Genomic DNA, 22,530 nt, shown 5'->3' with positions numbered 1-22,530 from the left:
GCGGCGGGAGCCGGAGCCCACGCGGACGGAGGGCTCTGGGCATGGATTGGGCTCCTGGGCGCCTGCAGCCAGCTCTGTGCTGCCAGCGACGCGCTCAGGGGTGCTGGGGGCTGCGGGGGGGTCCTGGCTGTGCCGTCGCTGGGTGAAAGACACGGAACCATGGATGGGTTGGGTTGGAAGGGACCTCAAAGCTCCTCCAGCTCCAACCCCTGCCATGGACAGGGACCCCTTCCACTGGAGCAGCTTGCTCCAAGCCCCATCCAACCCCTCACTCCCCCCGGTGGTTGTGCCCATCTCCTGACATCCCCGTTTCTTGCCCTGCCCCAGATGAGCGTCGGTCAGCGGGCGAAGATGACCATCTCCCCAGATTACGCCTACGGCTCCACCGGGCACCCCGGCATCATCCCACCCAACGCCACCCTGATTTTTGACGTGGAGCTCATGAAATTGGAATGACCCCAGCACCCTGTCCTCGGGTAAGGAGGGGGTGCTCTGCAGGGCTGCTGTGGCCCGGGGGTGACTCAGGGCACCCATCTTTTTGTCTTGGGCTGGGCTGGGGTGGTGGGCTGGAGCGGGGGGCAGTGGGGGGAGAAGCAGAGGGGCAGGTAGAAGTTGCCCTCAGGAGGTTGCTGGGCTTGGGGGAGCAGTTCCAGCCTGGCAGAGCAGGTTAATGCCATGGAGGTGTTGCAGTGCTGGTTGACCAGGCCTTGGGTTCCTTGGGTTGTGTTGCTGCCCTTCTGGGCTTGACTCACTTGTGCTTCTCTTGATGTGTGGGTCCTGTGGTGCAGGCAGGATCGGGTCTGTGGGTCCTGCAGTGTGGGCAGGATGGGGCTGTGCTCTGGGATCTGTGGTCCTGTGGTGTGGGCAGGATGGAGCTGTGCTCCGAGGCCTGTGGGTCCTGCAGTGTGGTCAGGATGGGGCTGTGCTCTGGGATCTGTGGGTCCTGCAGTGTGGGCAGGATGGGGCTGTGCTCTGGGATCTGTGGTCCTGTGGTGTGGGCAGGATGGGGCTGTGCTCCGAGGCCTGTGGGTCCTGCAGTGTGGGCAGGATGGGGCTGTGCTCTGGGATCTGTGATGTGGGCAGGATGGGGCTGTGCTCCGAGGCCTGTGGGTCCTGCAGTGTGGGCAGGATGGGGCTGTGCTCCAGGGTCTGTGGGTCCTTCAGTGTGGGCAGGATGGGGCTGTGCTCTGGGATCTGTGGTGTGGGCAGGATGGGGCTGTGCTCTGGGATCTGTGGTGTGAGCAGGATGGGGCTGTGCTCCGAGGCCTGTGGGTCCTGCAGTGTGGGCAGGATGGGGCTGTGCTCCAGGGTCTGCAGTGTGGGCAGGATGGGGCTGTGCTCCGGGGTCTGTGGGTCCTGCAGTGTGGGCAGGATGGGGCTGTGCTCTGGGATCTGTGGTGTGGGCAGGATGGGGCTGTGCTCCGGGGTCTGTGGGTCCTGCAGTGTGGGCAGGATGGGGCTGGGATCTGGGATCTGTGGGTCCTGCAGTGTGGGCAGGATGGGGCTGTGCTCCAAGGCCTGTGGGTCCTGCAGTGTGGGCAGGATGGGGCTGTGCTCCGGGGCTGTGCTCCAAGGCCTGTGGGTCCTGCAGTGTGGGCAGGATGGGGCTGTGCTCTGGGATCTGTGGTGTGGGCAGGATGGGGCTGTGCTCCGGGGTCTGTGGTCCTGCAGTGTGGGCAGGATGGGGCGCTGTTCCTTGCCTTCTCCTCCGATCCCGGTGCACTTCAGGATGGCGGCTCCATCCCCAGAGCCTGCTCCTGAGCTCCCCTCCTCTCTCCCAGCAGGTTTGGCACATGGAGGAACCCAGAACCTCAGCTTCAAGACGAGTGCACATGACTTTGTACGGAGCTTTTCCTGATAGCCCACTACACATTGTATAACCTTACACCTTGATTGAATGCCTTTGGTCACCGAGCTTTGCGTCCGACTCTTCCTCCTTGTATCGTGGTTTTATGTCTTTTTAAACTCTACGCCGTAAACCTCAACTCCTTTTTTTGTTGGGTCAAGTTCTTCACCTTTCTGTTCCAGGTGTAGCCCACGTTTTCCCAGTAGCACGCAGATGGGCTGCCCTTAGCTAGGAGTCATTTGAACCCCAGGAAACCTGGTAGATCCTCGTTGTGCTGCAGATCTCATGGTGGTTTCAAACCAGAAGTTGCTGCTGCTGCGAAAGCCATATAGCAAAGGGAGGCTGTCGAGGCCGAACGGATGCGGGGAGCAAAGCGGTGCTGGGATTGTGTGTTAGGTCCCTGCCAGGACCCAGGGCAGCGAGGGACAGGAGAGGACACCGTGGGGATGCTCTGCTCCCCTCGGCCCCCCCATGGGGAACCTTCCTCCTGCGCCTCAGCCCGCTTTCAGGTTGGGTTTCCATCATTGCTCCTCCGCAGGCTGAACCTTCAGAGCTTGCATTGAGCTTAAAGGAGAAGAGCAAAGGGAAGGTGCTGCTGCCTGCAGGGGAGGTGGTGGGGACGCCCCGAACCCTCTGTGTGTGTGTTCCCCGTCCCCCCAGCCCCGGTGGTGCCCGCTCTGAGCACGCTGGGGCCGTTCTCCGCCTGATGCTGCTCATCGCCGCTTGCCTGCTCCCATCCGATGCGAAGCTTCCCGCTGCTCCGCTCCTGCCCCTGCCCGGTGATGCGCTGGGAGCGCTGCCCGCTGCCCGCTCCGCCCGCAGCGGTGCCCACTTGGATTCTTGCAATAAAACCGCTTTCTGCTGGCTTTTCTGAGCGCCGTGTCCTGCGGGTCCTTCCCTCGCCTCTGCCCGCCGCTCAGCGCAGTGGGACCGCGGCGTGCTGCGCCTGCCGTTCTGTGCCACGCGGAGGAGATGCTCTGGGTGCTGTGCTAGGGTTCATGGCAGGTTCGTGGGGTGCTGGGGGTGCTGTGCTGGGCTCGTGGGTGCTGTGCTGGGCTCGTGGGTGCTGTGCTGGGCTCGTGGGTGCTGTGGGTGCTGTGCTAGGGTTCGTGGGGTGCTGTGGGTGCTGTGCTGGGCTCGTGGGTGCTGCGCCTGCTGTTCTGTGCCACGCGGAGGAGATGCTCTGGGCGCTGTGCTAGGGTTCATGGCAGGTTCGTGGGGTGCTGGGGGTGCTGTGCTGGGCTTGTGGGTGCTGTGCTGGGCTCGTGGGTGCTGTGCTGGGCTCGTGGGTGCTGTGGGTGCTGTGCTAGGGTTCATGGCAGGTTCGTGGGGTGCTGTGGGTGCTGTGCTGGGCTTGTGGGTGCTGCGCCTGCCGTTCTGTGCCACGCGGAGGAGATGCTCTGGGTGCTGTGCTAGGGTTCATGGCAGGTTCGTGGGGTGCTGTGGGTGCTGTGCTGGGCTCATGGGTGCTGTGGGTGCTGTGCTGGGCTCGTGGGTGCTGTGGGTGCTGTTCTGTGCCACGCGGAGGAGATGCTCTGGGCGCTGCGCTAGGGTTCATGGCAGGTTCGTGGGGTGCTGGGGGTGCTGTGCTGGGCTCGTGGGTGCTGTGGGTGCTGTGCTAGGGTTCATGGCAGGTTCGTGGGGTGCTGTGGGTGCTGTGCTGGGCTTGTGGGTGCTGTGGGTGCTGTTCTGTGCCACGAGGAGGAGATGCTCTGGGTGCTGTGCTAGGGTTCATGGCAGGTTCGTGGGGTGCTGGGGGTGCTGTGCTGGGCTCGTGGGTGCTGTGGGTGCTGTGCTAGGGTTCATGGCAGGTTCGTGGGGTGCTGTGGGTGCTGTGCTGGGCTTGTGGGTGCTGTGGGTGCTGTTCTGTGCCAGGGAGGAGATGCTCAGGGTTCATGGCAGGTTCGTGGGGTGCTGGGGATGCTGTGCTGGGCTCATGGGTGCTGTGGGTGCTGTTCTGTGCCACGAGGAGGAGATGCTCTGGGTGCTGTGCTAGGGTTCATGGCAGGTTTGTGGGGTGCTGTGGGTGCTGTGCTGGGCTCGTGGGTGCTGTGGGTGCTGTGCTAGGGTTCATGGCAGGTTCACGGGTGCCATGCTGGGATCACTGGATGCTGTGCTCATGGGTGCTGTGGGTGCTGTGCTAGGGTTCATGGCAGATTCGTGGGTGCCATGCTGGGCTCACAGGATGCTGTGGGTGCTGTGCTGGGTTCGTGGGTGCTGTGCTGGGTTCGTGGGTGCTGTGCTGGGTTCGTGGGTGCTGTGCTGGGCTCACGGATGCTGTGGATGCTGTGCTCATGGGTGCTGTGGATGCTGTACTAGGGTTCATGGCAGGATCATGGGTGCCATGCTGGGCTCACAGGATGCTGTGGGTGCTGTGCTGGGTTCGTGGGTGCTGTGCTGGGCTCACGGATGCTGTGGGTGCCATCCCAGAGTTCCATGCCAGGCTTACAGGGTGTAGTGCATGTACCAGGGCTCCATGGTGGGCTCCCGGTGGTGGGGATGCCGTGCTGGGCTCACCCAGTGCCATGGCAGCAGGAAGGGCTCTGCCTCTGTCTGTGCTGGATGGCTTTGGTGTGAGGCTCCAGTGCTCGGCCCTGGGAGCACCAAGCGGTGCCCGGGGCTCACTGGGCTCAATGGGGAGGTGATGGAGGCCTCTTGGAATCTGAGCCATCAATTGCTTCACCACAACCTATCCACGCAGCCTGTCGCCCTCGCGGCTGTGACTCAGCCCGTGCCGGAGCATGGAGTGCATGGAGTGTGGATGACGATGCTCCAGGGTCCGTCCAGCTCCGGAGCGGCACATGGATCCAGCCCTGGGCATTCACTTTGGTCCTTTCGGGGGGCTGGACACGGCAATGGGGGACACGGAACCCCCGGCAGCCGGGACCTGCAGGCCAGGGAAGCCTCTCGGGGGTTATTTTGGTGCCTTTCCCCACTCCTGTGCTCTGCGCTGCTCCCCGCCTGCTGGTGGCGGTTCTGTGTCTCCCAATGGGGTGCTGCTGGGTGCCAGCTCCCGGCTCCTCCCCACACGGCCTTTGCTCCATTGGCCACGATCAATAACAGCACCTCCGGAGCGGCTTTGTCGGGAGCAAAGTTTGTGTTTAAGGGTGGAAAAGCCGGATTGGAGCCGGGAGCAGCGGTGCTCAAGCAGCGACACGAGGGATGGGGGCCATGCAGCTGGGGACACTGCCCTTCCTTGCTGCTCGGGTCAGCAGCACAGGAGCTGGGGGGCACCAGCACCGTGCCCTTCACTGCAACCAGCTCGCAGCCAGGCTGGGTTTCTCTTCTGGCAAAGCTTTATGAACTGGTGCCAGGCAGTGCCATGGCTCCGGCTGGGAATCAGCCCCCAGTGCCCTTGGGGTCCTTCCAGCTCCGTTTCAATGGGGATGAGGGGTTGGGGGGACAGGAACCCCCCTGCTCCGGCTGCTGCAGGAGCTCTCCCTGCTCTGGGCTGTGGCGCTGGGGCTGCTCCTGTCCTGGGCTAAATATAACAGCAGTAAATGGAGCACTTCCTCCAGGGCCGGCATGCAGCAGCGGAGCTGGGATGCGCCCGGCTGCTGCTCCATGGGGGGACTGGCGCCTTGCTGGCACATCCTGGGCTGGTGCCACTGGTGCTGAGCCTGGCTGGATGCCTGTGGGACCCAGCTCCTGAGGACAGCGTGGTCGGTGGCATCCCTGGTGCTGGCAGCGGGATGCCAAGGGCTGGACCTGAAGGTGATGCAGTGATGTCCCATGGCAGTGGGATGCCGAGGGCTGGACCCCAAGGTGATGCAGTGATGTCCCATGGCAGCGGGATGCCGAGGGCTGGACCCCAAGGTGATGCAGTGATGTCCCATGGCAGCGGGATGCTGAGGGCTGGACCCCAAGGTGATGCAGTGATGTCCCATGGCAGCGGGATGCTGAGGGCTGGACCCCAAGGTGATGCAGTGATGTCCAATGCAGCGGGATGCCGAGGACTGGACCCCAAGGTGATGCAGTGATGTCCCATGGCAGCGGGATGCCGAGGGCTGGATCCCATGGGTGATGTCCCATGGCAGCGGGATGCCCGTGTGCATCCCATGAGCTCCACACTCACTCGGTTGCTCCATCAGGACTGCCACGGGGCCGTCACACCCAGCACGTGATGGATGGAAGGGTGCGGGACACGGTGCCACATCACAGCTGCGTCAGCACCATGTGCCCAGGAGCAAGGAGCCAGCCCCTGCTCAGGGATGCTCATGGTGGGGACCCCCCTTTCTCCCCCTGGTATCATCACCCTTGGGACCCCACTTCACACCCCAACATCACCCTTGTTCCTTGGTCTGAGGCACTGAGCTCTGAATGGGGCCATGCGTTGCTGTGGACAGGATGGGTGATGCAATGGGAATGGGGTTCCACAGCCCCATCCCTGCTCCCCCAGGATGCCCAAACCCACTGAAAACCATCCCCATCCCTGTCCCCATCCCTCTCCCCATCCCCATCCCTGCACAGCGTTGCCTTCACCTTCCTCTTCCTCCCCTGTGCCCTACCTGGGGTGCCAGTCAGCTGAGTGCCCGGGCCCCTCCCTGGGCTGGGCACAGCTATAAGTGCCCGGGGCCGGGCACAGGGTGGCAGAGGGAGCCGGGAGCTGCTGCAGGTGAGTCCGGGGCTGCCAGGCTGGGGTTTGGGGGGCTGCTGCTGTGGGCCCTGTGCTGTGTGTGCCCCAGAGCCAGCTGGGCTCTGCAGCGCTCAGAGCTGGGTCAGGATTCAGCCCCCCCCCCTGGGTTTGGGTGCTGTGCTTTGAGGCACAGCCTTGCCGTGGGCACAGTGTGAGGAGCACGGGTTGGGGGGGCAGAGGGGACTGATGGGGGGGTCAGGGGGCTGTTTCCATGGGGTACCCCACTGCTGGGTCTGGGTGATGCTGGAATGGCCCCATTGGACGGGGGGATGTGGGGAGCAGGACCCGCTGGCAGCCAAGCAGAGCCCATGGTGCCGGTGCCCGTGTCCCAGCCACCAGGAAGTGGTGGATCCGGTGGCCCCGGTGAACCGGCTCTGAGTCACTGCGGAGGCTGCGGCTGGGAGCCCGTGTCCGGCGCAGGGGACCGGGCACACGGAGCCGGGCGGGGCAGAGGCTCCCACCCCTGATCCCTGCGTCCCCATCACTGATCCCTGCGTCCCCATCCCTGATCCCTGCGTCCCCACCCCTGATCCCTGCGTCCCCATCCCCAGGCACGGCCCCGGCAGCCATGGCCACGCTTTACCCCTCCCTCGAGGACATGAAGGGCCACCAGCTCCTGCAGGTCAGTGCTGGCGCAGCAGCGTTGGGGGGGGGGGTGTGAGCTGGCCCCGATGGGTGCCCCCCTCCTCTCGGAGGGTCCCCGGGTGGGGTGGGAGGGCAGCGCCTCAAGCAAGCCCCATCTCTGTGCAGGCGCAGGCAGCAGCCGGGGTGAGGACCCCCCCCACGACCGTGGTCACGGAGAAGCCAAAGCTCAGCTCAGACACCGGTAACGCGGGTTGGGACCGGCTCTCCCTGCCCGGGGTGGGGGGACGGACACACAATGGGGGGGGGCTCAGCTGAGACCCCTCACATCCCACTGCATGGGCAGGGGATGGAGGCTGGGGGGGGTTCCAGGCAGGGAGGCAATGGCCGTGGGGTGGGAACCACCCTCCCTGAGGCCCCCCCCGTGCCCCCGCAGCGCCGCCCGTGCTGTACCCGGACCTGGCCGAGCTGGAGAACTACATGGGGCTGGCCCTGTGCAGCGAGGAGATCCAGAAGAACCTGCTCCCGGAAGGCAGCGGCTCCGTAGGTGCCCCCGTGCCGCAGCATCGCTGCTGAGCGCTCCCCCCCCCTGCAGCTCATCCGGCCCCGGCTGGGATGCGGCATCCCCCGAGGGCTGCTCCCACCCTTGACCCCCGGCTCCATCGCAGGCCCTGACCCCCAGCGGGCCCCCCCCGGGGCAGGTGGTGGCCCCCCTGAGCGGGAGCAGCGCGGGGCTGCGGCGAGCGGAGATCAAACCGGGCGTGCGGGAGATTCACCTCTGCAAGGACGAGCGGGGCAAGACAGGGCTGCAGCTCAAGAACGTCGACCAGGTGAGGGCTGGGCGCGGGATGGGGCATCCCGGCACGGTGGATGTGGCAGGGCCCGGTGCACCGTGGCGTGGCAATGTGTGCTGGTAAATGGCACAGCACAGAACCACAGCATCACAGAACGGGTTGGGTTGAAGGGAGCTTGAAGCTCCTCCAGCTCCAACCCCTGCCGCGGGCAGGGACCCCTTCCACAGCAAGCCCCTGTGTCCAACCTGCCCTTGAACACTGTGAGGGATGGGGCAGCCACAGCTTCTCTGGGCACACTGTGCCAGCCCGGTGCAGCCCAGCCCGGCGTGGGCCATGGCACGGTACCTGCCAGCGTGGTGCCATCACTCCCCCCCTGTCCCCAGGGCATCTTCGTGCAGCTGGTGAAGGCCAACTCGCCAGCGGCGCTGGTGGGGCTGCGCTTTGGGGACCAGATCCTGCAGATGGACGGCAGGAGCTGCACGGGCTGGAGCAGTGCCAAGGCGCAGCGGGCGCTGAAGAAGGCCAACCCCGAGAAGATCGTGATGGTGGTGCGGGACCGGTGAGTGCTGGTGCCGGAGGCGCTGATCCCGGTGATGATCCCGGCGCTGATCCCCGTTCTCCCCGCAGGCCGTTCCAGCGCACGGTCACCGTGCACAAGGACAGCACCGGCCACGTCGGCATCGTGGTGAAGAAGGGGAAAATCGTGTCCCTGGCCAAGAACAGCTCCGCTGCTCGCAACGGGCTCCTGACCCATCACTACATCTGCGAGGTGAACGGCCAGAATGTCATCGGCATGAAGGTAGGGGCTGCATAGCCACGGTGCCGTCAGGAGCATCCCATGGGATGGGGGCACCCCATGGAGCCACCGCTCTCTCCTGCAGGATAAGCAGCTCATGGAGGTGCTGGCGGGGGCCGGGAACGTGGTCACGCTGACCATCATCCCCACTGTGATCTACGAGCACATGGTGAAACGGTGAGGCCATGGGGCTATGGTGCCCGCCCCAACCCCACTGGGGTGCCCAAGGGTGCCTCTCCCTACTAAGTACCCATTCCCTGTGCCCAGGCTCTCACCAGGGGTGGTGAAGTCGAGCATGGACCACTCCATCCCTGACCTGTGAGGACTTCGCTGCTGGAAGCCTCATGGGCTCCTGAAGGTACCCCACAGCATCCCCAAAGGAGTCCCTCATCCCTGCAGCCGCCAGTGGCACCTCCAGCCTGTGCCGTCCTCTCCTCCCTCACATCAGCAGGGGTGGGGAATGCACATCCCCATGTCCTGGGGCAGACGCCAAAGGCTGGCTCCAGCCAAAGCAGACACAGACCCAGCGACATTTATTACATCCACCAACAGACAGCGAGTACAGGATGGGGGGGGGGAGCAACAAGAATGGGGAGGGGGGAATGTTACAGCTTTGTCAGTTCTGTATTTAAAAAATATATAATATAGATTTGTCTTTCAAATATAATCATTACATTTATTTCTTGGCAAAGCTTTGGGCAGTCGGACAGACGCGAACACACAGCCACAAACACATTGCACGAGAGGCCGATGCCCCAGCGCCCGCCCCCGGCTCCCCCATCCATCACCCGGCACCGGGAGCTGCATCCCCACCGCGGCAGAGCCGCAGCGGGGCCATGGGGAGCACAGGGAGCACGGGACGGGGCCTGTGTCCCCTGGGAGCGCCGCTGTCGGGGCATCGCTGCTCCATGGGCGGTGGAGTGGGGTTTGGGGCGGGGGGGGGAACACTGTTAGTTCAAGTCACGAAGAACCCACTGACATTCATGGGGGGGAGCCCAAGTCTCGCGTCCCGCCGGCCCCCGCTGAGCAATCGCCGCTGCTCCAAAGGGAAAGACAAGGCATTTTGTTGCTCCAGAGCCCACCAGCAAAGCGGGGATGGGGCTGGAGCAGGCAAAGGCGCTCGGCCCCTGCCCGCATCCCTCACTGCAGCCCCAGCTCCAGCACGGGGATCACCAGTGCCAAAACCACCGGAGGCCTCTGGTCCAGCTCCACGGAGGGCAGAGCCCAGCCCCTGGGCTCCAGTCTGTACCCAAACCAAAGTGAATGTAGTGCAAAGCAGGGGGAGGGAGGGAGCCGGGCTCCCCCTGGGTCAGGGATGCAATAGGGGGGCCCCGTCCCGGCCAGGGGAGGAGGATGGACACCAGGCCCGGGTGAAGGTGCCCCATGGGCTCCACCACCTCCAGCGCTGGTCTCTGTGTCCGGGCAGGTCCCCCCCAGCCTCCTGCCCACAGCCAGACTTCGCTGTCGTGGTGCGACCTGCATCTGGAGCAGGAAATGCACCCGGAGGGTCCCACAGCACCCCCAGACACCCCTCGGGTTCGCTGCCATCGCCCAGCCTGGGGCAGGGCAAGGACAACCGAAAAGCACGTGCAGCGATGGGAGAGCCCACCCATGGGTGCAGCCTCCCCCAGCCAGCAGCAGAGGGTCCGTAGGGCAGGGTGATGTGGGTGCCACATCCCGCAGAGCCACTTGGCACCTCTGTCCCAGCACCATCCTTCCCCCATCCAGCACAAAGGATGCGGGGTGGTGGTGGTGGTGGTGGGGGGGTGACAGCGCACCCCAATGCACCCACAGACTCCCCCCCATCCCCTTCCCACCCCCAGGGCCGCATCCCTGCAGGGAGCAGGGACACGCTGGGGCTTTACAATCAGCGGTCGGGTCCTTGGGGGCGGTCGGGGGGTTCTGGGGGGGGTTGGATCAGGGCTGGGCGCTGCCGCCGGGGCTGGCGACGGGGCGACAGCCCATCCTGCGGATGGAGTGGAGGGCGACGGTGCAGCAGCCGCGCAGCAGGGAGCTGATGTTGTAGATGGGCTGGCCCTGCCGGCGCTGCGAGCGGCACAGCCAGGCCACCGTGGGCACGGCCGGCACCACCACGGCCAGCAGATCCACGATGAAGTGGCGGCTCCAGTAGCTCTTGGACGGGGGCCCCTCGCAGGCGGGCACCTCCGAGGGCTCCTCCTCCGCCGCGCAGGCGATGGCCACCGAGGCGCTGGGGGGCTGGCGCACGGCCGGGTTGGGGCAGGGGACGGGCCCCCCCTCGCCGCCGGCACCCATCACCGCGGCGTCGGGCTCGGCCACCAGCAGGTCCGTGGTGGGGTTGGAGAGCTCGGGGACGGGCATCGTGTCTTCCATCTCGGACACCCAGGCCGAGGTGGGGCTGCCCAAGCTGCAGGCTTGGGACTTCATCACCTTCTCGAGGATGGTGTCCAGGTCGGGCTGGCAGGGCACGAAGTCCGTCTGGATGGCCCGTTCCTGCATGCAGCTCGCCTGCACCCCGGCCTCCGCGCTGCCCCGCAGCAGCTTCTCGTAGGTGGAGCTGGGGGGCAGGCGGGGGCCGGGCTCAGCCCCCATCTCCAGCGGGTCCGTGTGTCCCGGAGCATCCTCCATGCCCATGAAGCCGCTGTCGGCCCCCTCGTCCACCGAGATGGTTTGTGAGCCCCCCACGTTGCGGTCCCCGGCCCCCTGGTCGCTCAGCTTGGTGTACGTGGAGCTGCGGGTGAGGGACCGCGCTGGGGACCCCCCGGCCGACTCGCCGGCCCCCTCCTCCTTCAGCGCCCCGTTCTGCGCCACCTCCATGCTGTGCAGCAGCGTCTCCAGCTTCTTGTTCTGGATGTTGATGTCCACGAAGTACTTCTGGAGCCCTTTGTCCTTCTCCAGCAGGTTGTTCTTCACCGTGTCGATGACCTGCTTCAGCTGCTTGATCTCCTTGCGGGCCTCCTTCAGCGCCAGCTGGGCCTCCACGCGGTGGCATTCCTCCTCGATCCAGTCCTCCTGCATCCGCGAGAGCTGCGTCTTCAGGTCCTCGATCTCGGCATCCCTGTGGGAGATGGGGAGGGCACGGCCGTGGTGCTGAGTGGGCTGCGGGGACAGCCCTGGCCTCACAAGCTCGGCACTGAATTGGAACCATGTCAACCCAGTAACACTCAGCACTGGGACCCAGGGATGGATCCAGTGGCTCGGGCACCCTTGGGAGCAATGCTCTGGTAGGTGCCCCGGGTGGGTGCATGGCAGCTGGCACGCCAGCGAGGACGTGCCTAAGCCCGAGAGGAGCAGATGGGGATTAACCACCCTCTGATGCTGACATTCAGATACAGCAGAGACTTAACCAGGGGCACGGGGCAGAGCAACCACTGCAGGTGGGAGCTAAGCGCTCTGCGGCCCCCAAATCCCAGTTGGATGGGGATGCCCACGTGCCTGCAGCGCCACGGTGAGCCCAAGGCCAAGCTGCAGTGCTGGGAACTGGGAATGCCCAGAAGCATCAACGTCCCGGTGCCATGCAGGAGCTGCTGGTGGAGGCGGCAATGCCAGGACCCGTGCCAGGGCACCCGTGTCCACTGCTCCCATCCTCACCTGTCCTGCAGCCGCTCCTGCGTGTCCTTCAGGCGCGCTTTCAGGTGCCGGATGCACACCTCCTTCTGCTGCAGCGGGGTCAGGTACTGCTCCGGCGTCGGCGGCTTTATCCCATGGTTGTCACTGCAGAGGTTGTACTTGGCCGAGCGCCTGCGGGGACACACGAGTCACCCACTGCCGGTGCCGGCGTGGGCTCACGCGGGGGTCCCAAGGGAGATGCCTGCTCTTGGGGTGCTGGGAGCATCCCAGCGGAGCCCTGCGGGCAGGAGGGGCAGGGTGGGTGTCTCCCACCACGCTGGTGCTGCCCATGGCTGCAGAGCTGCAGGCTTCATGCGGGTGCATGAGGAGAGCCAGGAGCAGGCGAGCACCGAGGTCTCTGTGCCCAAAATGAGCTTTCCAGGAATGGTGGATGCTGATGGAGAGCCCAGGGTGGGATCTGCCCTGGCAGGGGTGGAGCTGGAAGGTGGGTCGTGGGGCTGGGATGGAGCAGGTCTGGAGCTGGCTGCTGTCCTGCCCATGGACAGCAAGTCAGGGCATCCTGCATCTGCCCCAGGTTGGGCCAGCAGCACATCTGGACCCTCCTCTTGCCACTGCCAGGGTGGATGAGGTGATGCCTGTGGCCTGAAGCCCAGGAGAGGGCTGCACAACTGGGCTGGGGAGATGCAGAGGGCTGAGCACAGGATGCTCCTGCACTGCTGCAGGGTAGCCCAAAGCCCCTGCGCATGGCAGCGGGGTGGTGGGGACGCTGTGCACAGAGCAGGACAGCCCAAGCCCTGTGCATGGTGGCAGCCTTCATCCACAGACATAAGCATCACGTTAGGAGCAGCCAGGCAGGACCCTGGCCCTGCAGCACCCCATGGCAGCAGGATGGCCGCTGCTCCCTGCTGCAGCGCACGTGGGCTCCGGTCACCAGGTCACCCTCAGGCCCCTCACGTCCCCCCACATTTGATGCTGTCTCAGAGCTGGGCGGTTCTTGGGGACAGGCAGGAGCAGCAGAGCCCAGGGACAAGCCAGCGCCCATCCCACAGCTCAGAGCCAGGCTCTTCATGCCCGGAGCACACCGGGAGCACGACGGGATGGAAACGAAGCTCTTGCCCATCACGGCTTCGATCCTAAAGGCCCCAGGGTGCTCCCCAGAGCGCAGGAGGGACACGTGCAGCACGCAAGCCACAGCCAGGGCAGGAGCAAGGGACGGGTGCTGAGCTGCCAGGCGGGGGGACAGGGAGGGAGCAGACACCACAATGACAGCAGAGGGGTTTGGAGGAGGATGAGGGGGTCACGGGGACACAGCAGCGGCTCCGGCTCCCGCAGCCGCCCTGGCACAGCCTCGCTCCACCGGCCCCTGCGCTCCTGTCCCAGCGGCACCGGTAGCACGGGCGCTGCTGCCCCGGCCCGGGGGCCGCGGGTGATGGGGTTACCTTGGGGTGGGGCTGCTGTCGCTGCCCTTGCAGGAGCCAGAATTGCTGCTGCTGCTCAGCGAGGAGGTGCCGTAGGTGTCCCTCCCGGGGGGCGAGGGGCGCCTGGAGGCAGGGAGAAGAGGCTGTGTCTCAGGCCGAGTGGCTGAGGGCGCTGAAGACTTAAAGAAGGAGGCAAAGCCACTCCGTCCATAAACCCCGCGACTGCCAACCACCACACCGAGAACACACAAGACAAGAGGACAAAACAAACAGCAGGGATCAAAATGGCACGGACATGGCGACGGGCACGAGGCAGGGCTGAGGGGAGGGGGGGATGCCCACCCGCTTCCCCGCTCCCAGTGTGGGATCGATGCCCTGGATGCTGGCACAGCATCCCCAGCACAGCAGGAGCCCCTCGGGAGGGCCCTGGGAGCCTGGCAGAGCTGAAGGCACCTAAGTGCTGCTGCAGGGCAGAGCTGCCTTTGCTCCCTGCCAGCGCTGCTGGTGGCACCCAGTGCCTGAACAGCAGCAGCCCAGGTCACGGAGACGCTTGGAGAGGAATAAAAGCTTTTTCCCCCCTCTTGTCCTTGCTCAGCGCAGCTCAAGGAGAGGCTGCCCAAGGGCTGACCCCGCTCCCAGCCTCACCCAGTGCCTGCACCGCTGCCGGGGCCCTCTGCCACCGCCTGCCATTGCCCGGCTGCGGCAGGGATGCACAGGGAGGGATGCAGCGCTCGGGGGGGGGCTGCGTGCACACACAGGGAAGTGCCAAAGCCAGGCTGGGCTCGTGCTGCAGCGTGGCCGCTGGTGGTGAGGCGGGGATCGGCTCGTCCCCTCCCTGCGCCCGGAGCCTGAGCCATATTCACCTTCGGGATCCCGTGGACGAGCGTCGGCTCCCCGGCAGGGACATGGCCACGGCACCGCGGGTCCTGGGCACGGGGAGCTGCGGGGGAAAGGCAACAGAGAGAGGAGCTGAAGGCAAAGAATGGCCCTGGGGAGCCGGGGGCCAAGCAGAGGTGAGCCCCTGCACCACGGCACCAGCTTAGTCCCCAAAGCCTCCTGTACAGATGTGAATGCATCCCCTGCACATCTGGGCTGTGCCTGACTCCCGTGGCCCAGTAGTGCCGGGATAGTGCATGCCCAAGGTCCTATCCTGCAGGGGATGCTGTGGGCACAGGCTGAGCACTTTATAGGGCCAAACAGAAGCGTAACGGGTCCCTACCCATGGTCTGAGCCCCTTTCCCCCCAGTCTCCAGGCACGGGATAAGCTTTCCATTGGCCCAGGTCCCTTTCCCTGCAGGCAAAGGGAGATCCGGGATGCAGGGTGCCTCAGGGCTGACACCTCTCGGAGCAGAGATGGGAGAGGGGCTGTGACCCCCAGCCCTGGCCCAGGCAGGGGCCCTGCAGCAGCCTGGGACCTGCTTGTTCTAAAGTGAGTCAGAATCAGGGGTGCTCCAGTGAAACCGGGTGAGGAAGCCCAGATCCGGCGTGATGCGGCGGCAGCAGCAGATAATCCCTTGGGAAGCACAGAGCCCCTTTGCTGTAAATAAATAGGCCACATCCAGAGGCTCGCAGCAACCAGCTGGAGCTGCTTGAAGAGGCAGCACCTTGGGATGGGATGGGATGTGGACGCTGCAGCAGAGGGGAGCTACAGAAAGCATCCCCTCAGCACATCCATCCCGCTGAGCATCCCATGGCACCGCTGTGCTCACAGGCTGCCAGGGATGATGGCCAGGATGCCACTGAGCTCTCCCCATCCCCATCCCATTCACAATGCTGGTATTTATCCCACATCCTGGCAGCTCCAGCCCAAAGCAATGCGGGCAATGGGACCGGCCAGCTCATAACTGAGGGGCAATTGGAAACACCAAGTGCTGCTGGGCCCTGCTCCAGGGGAGCACAAGGGGCAGGACAAGAGGGACAGGAGCAGAGGAGCACAGAGAGCTGTCCCCAACGCAGCCTTTTGCATTTGTCAGCCCAGGGCTGTTTTCTCCAGCTACCTCCTGCCTAATGCCCAAAGCCCAGAGGAGCCAGCCCAGGCCTCTCCTCTGCCCAGGATTCACTACTCCCTGACCCCAAAACCACGAAGAGCTCAGCGATGCAGAGCACAGAAGCCCAGCCCTGCCATACCCAGAGCCCCACACTGGGGGGGTGCCAGCACCAGGATGTGGGGGTCCTGTTGCTCCTCTCTGGGATGGATTTGCCAGGGGGTGACAGCTCTGCCCTGTCAGACAACGTGCACGGCCGGGTGGCTGCGGGCTCTGCTAATGCAGCAGCGTGAATCAGCATCCAGAGCTGAGCTGGCCCCGGAGCATCCTCCAGCAGCTCCACGCAGGGCTGCAGCACAGCACAGCACAGCACAGCGGGGCCAGCCTCTGCCTTGCTTTTCCTGCTCCCAGGAGGGCTTTAAGGACATTCACGGCCATGGAGGTTAACTCCTCTCACAGCCGCAAGCCCCGTGGTACCCATCATCGCCGCTGCCTCCTGCCCTTCCCTGGTCACAGCAATCACCCCCACGCCAAGGGGTCCTTCCCTCCTCTGCTCCATTAACACCAGGTCAGCGCCAGCACCCAAAGAGCATCCCCACCACAGGGGCTGGTACCACGCCGGGGGCTCCCACACTGCCCCCCAGGCGCCCGCATCAGCATCCGCAGCCGGGAAGAGCTCCGTGGGGAAGCAGGATTCGGCCTCAGTTCCTCCTCCTCCCACTGCTGCAGACGCGCCCGAGCCCACGCTCGATGCCTCGCACGGCACCGGATTTAGGGTGGGAAGCCCCTAGCAGCCCCGTGCTGCTGCCAGCGGCTACCAAGATCCCATGGAGGGCTCAGCACCATCCTGCACCCTGCCCGGGTCCCCCTCTCGCAACGATGCTGAGCTGTGCATCACCTCCCTGGGTACCGGCTCTGCCCAGGCTGCCCCAGGGCAGCTTGAATTTAACCACTGGTAATAAATAAATCATCACTGTCTTTATTCCTCGAGAATGAAAGGGCCATTTCAGCCTCCCCAAAAGCCTGGGGCTGCTGAGGACAGGCAGGTGGGGCAGACTGAAAACGCACCTTCCACATGGGACACAGTTAACTGGCATCTGACAACAGAGGGAATCACTTCTTTGCCCTTAGAACGACCACTACGGCACATACGGGGATGAGCAGCTGCAGGGCGAAGGGAGCAAGAGGAAATCCAAGGTTATCTTATCAAGGGAGGAAGAGCTCTGCTTTCCTGGTGATGGGCAGGGGGGGCTGTTCACTGATCAGGAAAAACAAATGGAAAGGAAATGGAAAGCATTCCAAGGGGAACAACTGCATCCCTGAGCACGCTGCCCGCTCTCCAGCAAGGAAGACAACAGCAGCCCCGAGGGGCAGGAAGCAGGGAGGTAACCAAGAGCAGGTCACTAACATCTGAAAACCATCCAGTAAGATCCCAGAGGGGTTTGGGGTGGAAGGGACCTCAAAGCTCCTCCAGCTCCATCCCCTGCCACGGGCAGGGACCCCTCCCACTGGAGCAGCTTGCTCCAAGCCCCTGTGTCCAACCTGGCCTTGAGCACTGCCAGGGATGGGGCAGCCACAGCTTCTCTGGGCACCCTGTGCCAGCGCCTCAGCACCCTCACAGGGAAGGGCAGCAAAATTCCCTGTGGATCTCCCGGCTCACAGAGAGGCCCCTTTGAAAACAGCAGCACAAAATGGGGCTTATTCTGTGCAGAATGAGCCTGGGGGATTCACGCTAAATAAAAGCAATGGACCTTGATGAGGAAATGGAGCCACAGCACAAAGAGCTGATACCCACAATGGGGTGGGATGGAGCACAACCGAGCACCAGAGCCTCTCGCCCCAAGGAGAGGAGGTCCCCGTGCCCTGCACTGGGACATTGGTTGTAACCACTCCGAGCACTCTGTGCCTGCTGTGGTCACACAGGGACAGGCAGGCATTGCCCCTGCATGGGACACAGGGCCAGGGGACCCCCTCGCCATCACCTCTCATGGGTCCTCAGCTTGTTCCTCAAGGCTTTCACAACTCCAGGCTCTGGAGCTTCCAAAGCATCTTGTTTTGCTCAATCTCTGCAGGGTTCAGGGCTCATCCCATGCCCACGGGGAGCACATAGCACAGTGAGGAGCACACGGAACCCTCCGTCAGCCCTGACCCAGAGCAGCAGCCACTGCACTTCCTTGGATTGCTTGCTCTCCTTTACCTTGGATTGGATCTAAGGAGGAAATTCATTCCTGTGAGGGTGCTGAGGCACTGGAATGGGTTGCCCAGGGAGGTTGTGAATGCTCCATCCCTGGCAGTGCTCAAGGCCAGGTTGGACAGAGCCTTGGGTGAGATGGTTTAGTGTGAGGTGTCCCTGTCCATGGCAGGGGGTTAGAACTGGATGATCTTCAGGTCCTTTCCAACCCGAACCATTCTATGATTCTATTCTATGACATGACACATCCTGTGCTAGGAACACTTTGCAGCGGTGGCACCGAGCCCAAGCGTCTGAAAGCAGCTTCACCAATGGTGCAGAAAGCTCGGGAGAAGAAGGGTGCATTCCCTGCAGATCCCCCCCACCGGGTGGGATATATCCAGCCTTCCAGCACTAACAAGGTTAAAAGCAGAGAGCAACAGGGGGAGGGAAACCACAGCTTCGCTTTCCCAGGGAACAAAAAGCCCTTCCTGCCCTTCCCATTGCTTTTCCTCCAACTAAAAATAAGCAAAGCGCCCAACGCGGCAACCGAGCAGCAGCAACCTCATTTGGGACAGAGCAAAACCAGCAGTGCCGGGGTCGGTGTGTGCTTGGAATGGGGCTGGGATGCAGCTGGGGGGCGGGAAGGAGCAGGATCCAGCAGCCGGGGTGCAGTGACGGAGGGGATCGGCACCACAGGCACCATCCGAGGCAGGAGGAGAGCGCTGCCGGGTGCACAGTGATGATGTCTGGGCTCCTCCTCCTGCCACAGGGGATATTTTGGGAGACAGGAGCTGCTTTGCTCCTGCTTGGGAGTTTCCAGTGGAGCAGCGAAATCCCCAGGAGCCGGGCACTCTGCTCCCTGCTCCAGCAGGGATGGGCTCATCCCAAAGCAGGGCTTCACCCGGGTCCTGGACAGAGGGAGATGCTCCAGTTCGCACCAGGGCAGAGTGCTCAGGGCAGGGACAAACCACGCAGGACGTTTATGCAACAGCCCCAGAAAGATCAATGCTGCTCAGAGTTGTTGCATCACGTTAACGGGCCGCAGGAGCCTCTCCTTTATCCCCTCGTTTGTTACAGAGCGCTGAGTTGACACCCAGAGCTTGCAGGAAAGCAGAGCCCATTCCAACAGATCGGGTTCTGCAGCTCATCGCTTTTCCAGCTGACCTGGCCGTGGCGCAGGGTGGGAGGTGGCGATTCCTGGCCCTCAGCAGCTAAAAATAAGCACCTGGAGCAGAGGGAACAGGTTGGTCCCTGCGGAGGCCTCTGCAGGCAAAGGGAACAGAGCTCCATGGCAAGCGCTGCAGCAGTTGCCAGCAGAGCAGGAGCAGGATGCCCGGGGTGCGGATGCCACGGTCCCACCCCAGGTTGGGGGTACACATGAGATCACACCACACAGCCCATCCCCGTGCCGGTGCTCTGCTGCAGAGCCAAGCTGAGGGCTGGTAAAGGAGAAGGAAGAGCCCACTCCTCCAGGATATGACAGCAAAAACATGGGAGCTAAACCCAGCTCCCAGCACAGCAGTTACTCCTCCCCTCCGCACCCTTGCATGGTCTCAGTGCAGCAGAAGCAGCCTCCCTCCTCAGCACCCACCTTGAGCTGGGAATGAGGGTGGTCACGGTGGCTCAGCCCTGGCTCCCTGCACCACTGGGCCTACTTTGTCACCCCACCAAACCTCCCGTCTCAGGCACAGGCATTGCCCCTCCTGACCCCTCCCCACAGGTACCTCTGCAGCCCCACATCCCCAGTGCATACATGGGGTCACACAATGAGGGACCCCGGTGTGGGATAAGCCCCACGAGTGCGCGGCGGCGGGTTTGGGTGCAACAACCAGGAGCAGCAGCACTGACCTTGCGGGGAGGAGAGAAACGAGCTCCTGGCGCATCAGGCAGCTCGTGTGTTCCCCAGGTCCCTTCCGAGATGGAGCACTAAGCCATTAAATCATGAAACCTCAATGGCACAGCAGCTCCTGCTCCTGCAACGCCCCATGGTGCCGGGAGGGATGCCTGGATGCTGCATGAGCAGATGTGGGTCTGGTGCATGCAGGGAGAGTCTGGCACATGCAGGGAGGCTCTGGTGCATGTGATGGAGATGTGGTACATGCAGGAAGAGTCTGATGCATGTGATGGAGGTCTGGCGCATGCAGGGAAAGTCTGGTGCATGCAGGGAGGGTCTGGTCCATGCAGGGAGGGTCTGGTCCATGCAGGGGTAGATAGACTGGGGCATGTGATGTGCGTCTGGCACATGCAGGGAGGGTCTGGTGCATGTGATGGGGGTCTGGAGCATGCAGGGAGGGTCTGGCGAGTGCTCTGCAGGTCTGGTGAGCATCCTGTATGTCCAGTGCCTGCTGTGAGGGTCTAATGCCTGCAATATGGGTCCTGTGCCTGTGATGCAGGACCGGTGTGCATGGTGCAGGTGCAGGTACATGAGATGTGGGTCTGGAGAGTGTGATACGGGCCCGGTGCATGCCATGGGGGCCAGTGCATGCACTGCGGGGCCGGTGGGCGTGCCCCGTGCCCCGTGCATGCAATGCGGGTGCGCTGCGGGCCCGATGCGCGACCCGCCCCGAGCACCCCCACACCGTGCCCCCCCTCCCCGCTCCGCACCCAGCAGGGGCCGAGTCCCTCGGGACCCCCCCGCCCCGCTCCCCGCTCACCTGCGCGGGCCCCGCTGCCGATGTCCGGGGCGGCAGCGCCGGCGGGGGGGGGTCAGCGACCTGCCGGGAAGGGAGAGAAGAGCTGGCGGTGAGCGGCGGAGCGGGGCACGGACCGGTGACCCCCCCCCACCGCCATCCCGGTAACCCCCCCACCTCCATCACCTGCGCCGGCCTCCATGGGTGCGGCGGGATGGATGGAGGGAAGGAGGGATGGAAGCGGGGAGGGAGGGATGGAGGGAGGGAGGGATGAGCCTTGCAGCTGCGTAATTTGCCTCCCTCCTCTGCGCTCTTAAAGCGACGGCGACGCCGGCACCGCCCCCCCCCCCCCCCCCCCCGGGTTTCCCCCCCCCCGTTTCTATGGCAACACCCCTTTGCCGGGATGCACAACCCTGAATTTTAAGGAAAAGCCGGTTTTGGGGGTCCCTTCCCCGCAGCGGAGCCCCGCGGGTCCCGGCGCTCCGCTCCTCTCCCCGAGTAACCCCGGAGGAGGAGGAGGAAAGGGAGGAGGAGGAGGAGGAAGGGGGAGCCCCACGCTGCGGCCCCCCGGCCCTTGGAGTGCCCCCAGCGCCGCAGTTTTCATCTAACCAGCCCAACTGGGAGGACAGGACATCCGTGTGCTCCCAGTGACGCACTGCGTGCAGCCACATAAATCCCGGAGCGATGATCCCGGCTCCCTGCTCCCTACCGGCGGCCGAGGGCCACCGACAGCCAGCGGGACCGAGCACAAGTCGGAGCTTCCCCCGGCTGGCAGCGGCTGCCGCGGCACGTCCGATGTCCCGAGCACGGTGTGGTCACCGCGTGTTTCCTCCTGGGGCTGTCGAGGGTCAACCTGTCAATCTAAGGAGCAGGCACAGGGCGAGGCTGCTTCGAGCCACCGGGCGGAACGGAATCAACCAGGCTGGGAAAGACCTTTAAGATCATGGAGTCCAACTGTTAACCCAGCCCTGCCAAGGCCACCACTGACCCATAGCCCCAAGTGCCACATCTACGTCTCAATACCACCAGGGCTGGTGACTGCAGCCCTGCCCTGGGCAGCCTGTTTCAACGCCTGAGCACCTCTGGGGCAGGAATTGTTCCTCAGCTCCATCTAAACCTGCCCTGGAGCAGCTTGAGGCCGTTTCCTCTTGTCCCATCCCTTGGGAGCAGAGCCCAGCCCCTCCTGCTCCATCCTCCTGTCAGGCACTTGTAGGCAGCCATCAGGTCCCCCCTGAGCCTTCTCTTCTCCAGACTGAACCCCCAGGTCCCTCAGCCCTTCCCCATCACACTTGTGCTCCAGGCCCTGCACCAGCTCTGCTGCCATCTCTGGCCCTGCTCCAGCACCTCAGCGTCTCTGCTGTAGTGAGGGGCCCAGAGCTGAACCCAGGATTGCAGGTGCAGCCTCACCAGTGCCCAGTGCAGGGGGACACTCACTGCTCTGGTCCAGACTGGCAGTTATTGCAGCTGAAAGGACCCAGGGGTGGCTGCAGCCTGGGAGAGCAGTGATGTGCACATATATGTGTGCCCACGTTACACACGTGTCCCTAACACCCTGTGTACATGCTTGTGGGTGGAAGCAGTTCACACCCTGGTGGGGTCAGAGCAGAACCTGCTCCACGTCTGGGGCTGGAGCCGAGGCCACAGCCCTGTGCTCCCCCTCCATTATTCCCAAGGTCTGACAAACCTGCTCTGGGAACACCTGCACTCTGTTCCCGACCTATTTCCTGCAAGGTCTGCACCTCATTTATTCCGACACACCGACTCGTTTCCATGTACACGTCTCCTGCCTCTCATCTCTTCCTGCCCGCCTCCAGCCTCCTTTTGTTTCCCTCTTTCCTGGTGAATCCAGCACAGAGCTGCTCTCCCTGAAAGGAAAATGAATGTGTTATCGCCTCTGCTGCCACTGGAGCTGCTCTTACCACATGGCAGCGGTGCCGGTGGGAGATGCAGAGTCATTTCGGATGGCTTTGGGGTGAGAATAACAGGATTTCTCCTTCCCTCCCCTCCCTCTGTGTCACAGGGGCTCACTGGATTGGGGCTGGTGCAGGGGAACGGGGGTGAGGTTTTTGCTCCTCCTTTGGCCATGCACTCACTGAGAGTCAGATTTAGGGAACCAAACCC

General features: G+C 63.9%; 3 protein-coding genes across 4 annotated transcripts in view; 2 read left to right on the top strand and 1 right to left on the bottom strand.

Annotated features, from left to right (window-relative positions):
- Positions 1–1,985, top strand: part of FKBP1A (FKBP prolyl isomerase 1A) — a 46,108-nt gene extending 44,123 nt beyond the window's left edge. Inside the window, exons 5-6 of one of the 2 annotated variants that reach the window (XM_062628306.1) lie at positions 328–476; positions 1,785–1,985. In XM_062628306.1, coding sequence (XP_062484290.1) covers positions 328–456 — 129 coding nt within the window. In that variant the 3' untranslated portion in view covers positions 457–476; positions 1,785–1,985. Of the gene's footprint in view, positions 1–327; positions 477–1,781 lie in introns of both variants that reach the window. The other variant, XM_062628307.1, reaches the window with a different exon arrangement.
- A 4,163-nt stretch (positions 1,986–6,148) lies between these two features.
- Positions 6,149–9,333, top strand: SDCBP2 (syndecan binding protein 2). The gene is made up of 9 exons (XM_062628298.1): positions 6,149–6,461; positions 7,034–7,104; positions 7,233–7,308; positions 7,501–7,607; positions 7,733–7,894; positions 8,242–8,417; positions 8,486–8,657; positions 8,740–8,831; positions 8,922–9,333. The coding sequence occupies exons 1-9, from the start codon at positions 6,167–6,169 to the stop codon at positions 8,974–8,976; spliced, it is 1,206 nt and encodes a 401-aa protein (XP_062484282.1). The 5' UTR covers positions 6,149–6,166; the 3' UTR covers positions 8,977–9,333.
- A 1,089-nt stretch (positions 9,334–10,422) lies between these two features.
- SNPH (syntaphilin) lies at positions 10,423–20,696 on the bottom strand. The gene is made up of 6 exons (XM_062628300.1): positions 20,596–20,696; positions 20,434–20,493; positions 14,485–14,561; positions 13,643–13,843; positions 12,225–12,374; positions 10,423–11,691 (listed from the first exon to the last, which is right to left on the bottom strand). Exons 3-6 carry the CDS (start codon positions 14,526–14,528, stop codon positions 10,572–10,574), a joined length of 1,515 nt encoding a protein of 504 aa, XP_062484284.1. The 5' UTR covers positions 14,529–14,561; positions 20,434–20,493; positions 20,596–20,696; the 3' UTR covers positions 10,423–10,571.
- Between the last annotated feature and the right edge of the window lie 1,834 nt (positions 20,697–22,530).

Source organism: Pezoporus occidentalis, unplaced genomic scaffold (genome assembly GCF_034315485.1).
Source record: "Pezoporus occidentalis ecotype Australia unplaced genomic scaffold, CSIRO_AGI_Poc_V1 ctg313, whole genome shotgun sequence".
NCBI lineage: Eukaryota > Metazoa > Chordata > Aves > Psittaciformes > Psittacidae > Pezoporus > Pezoporus occidentalis.
The sequence above is the reverse complement of the archived record's forward strand: the minus strand, read 5'-3'. Positions and strand labels throughout refer to the sequence as shown.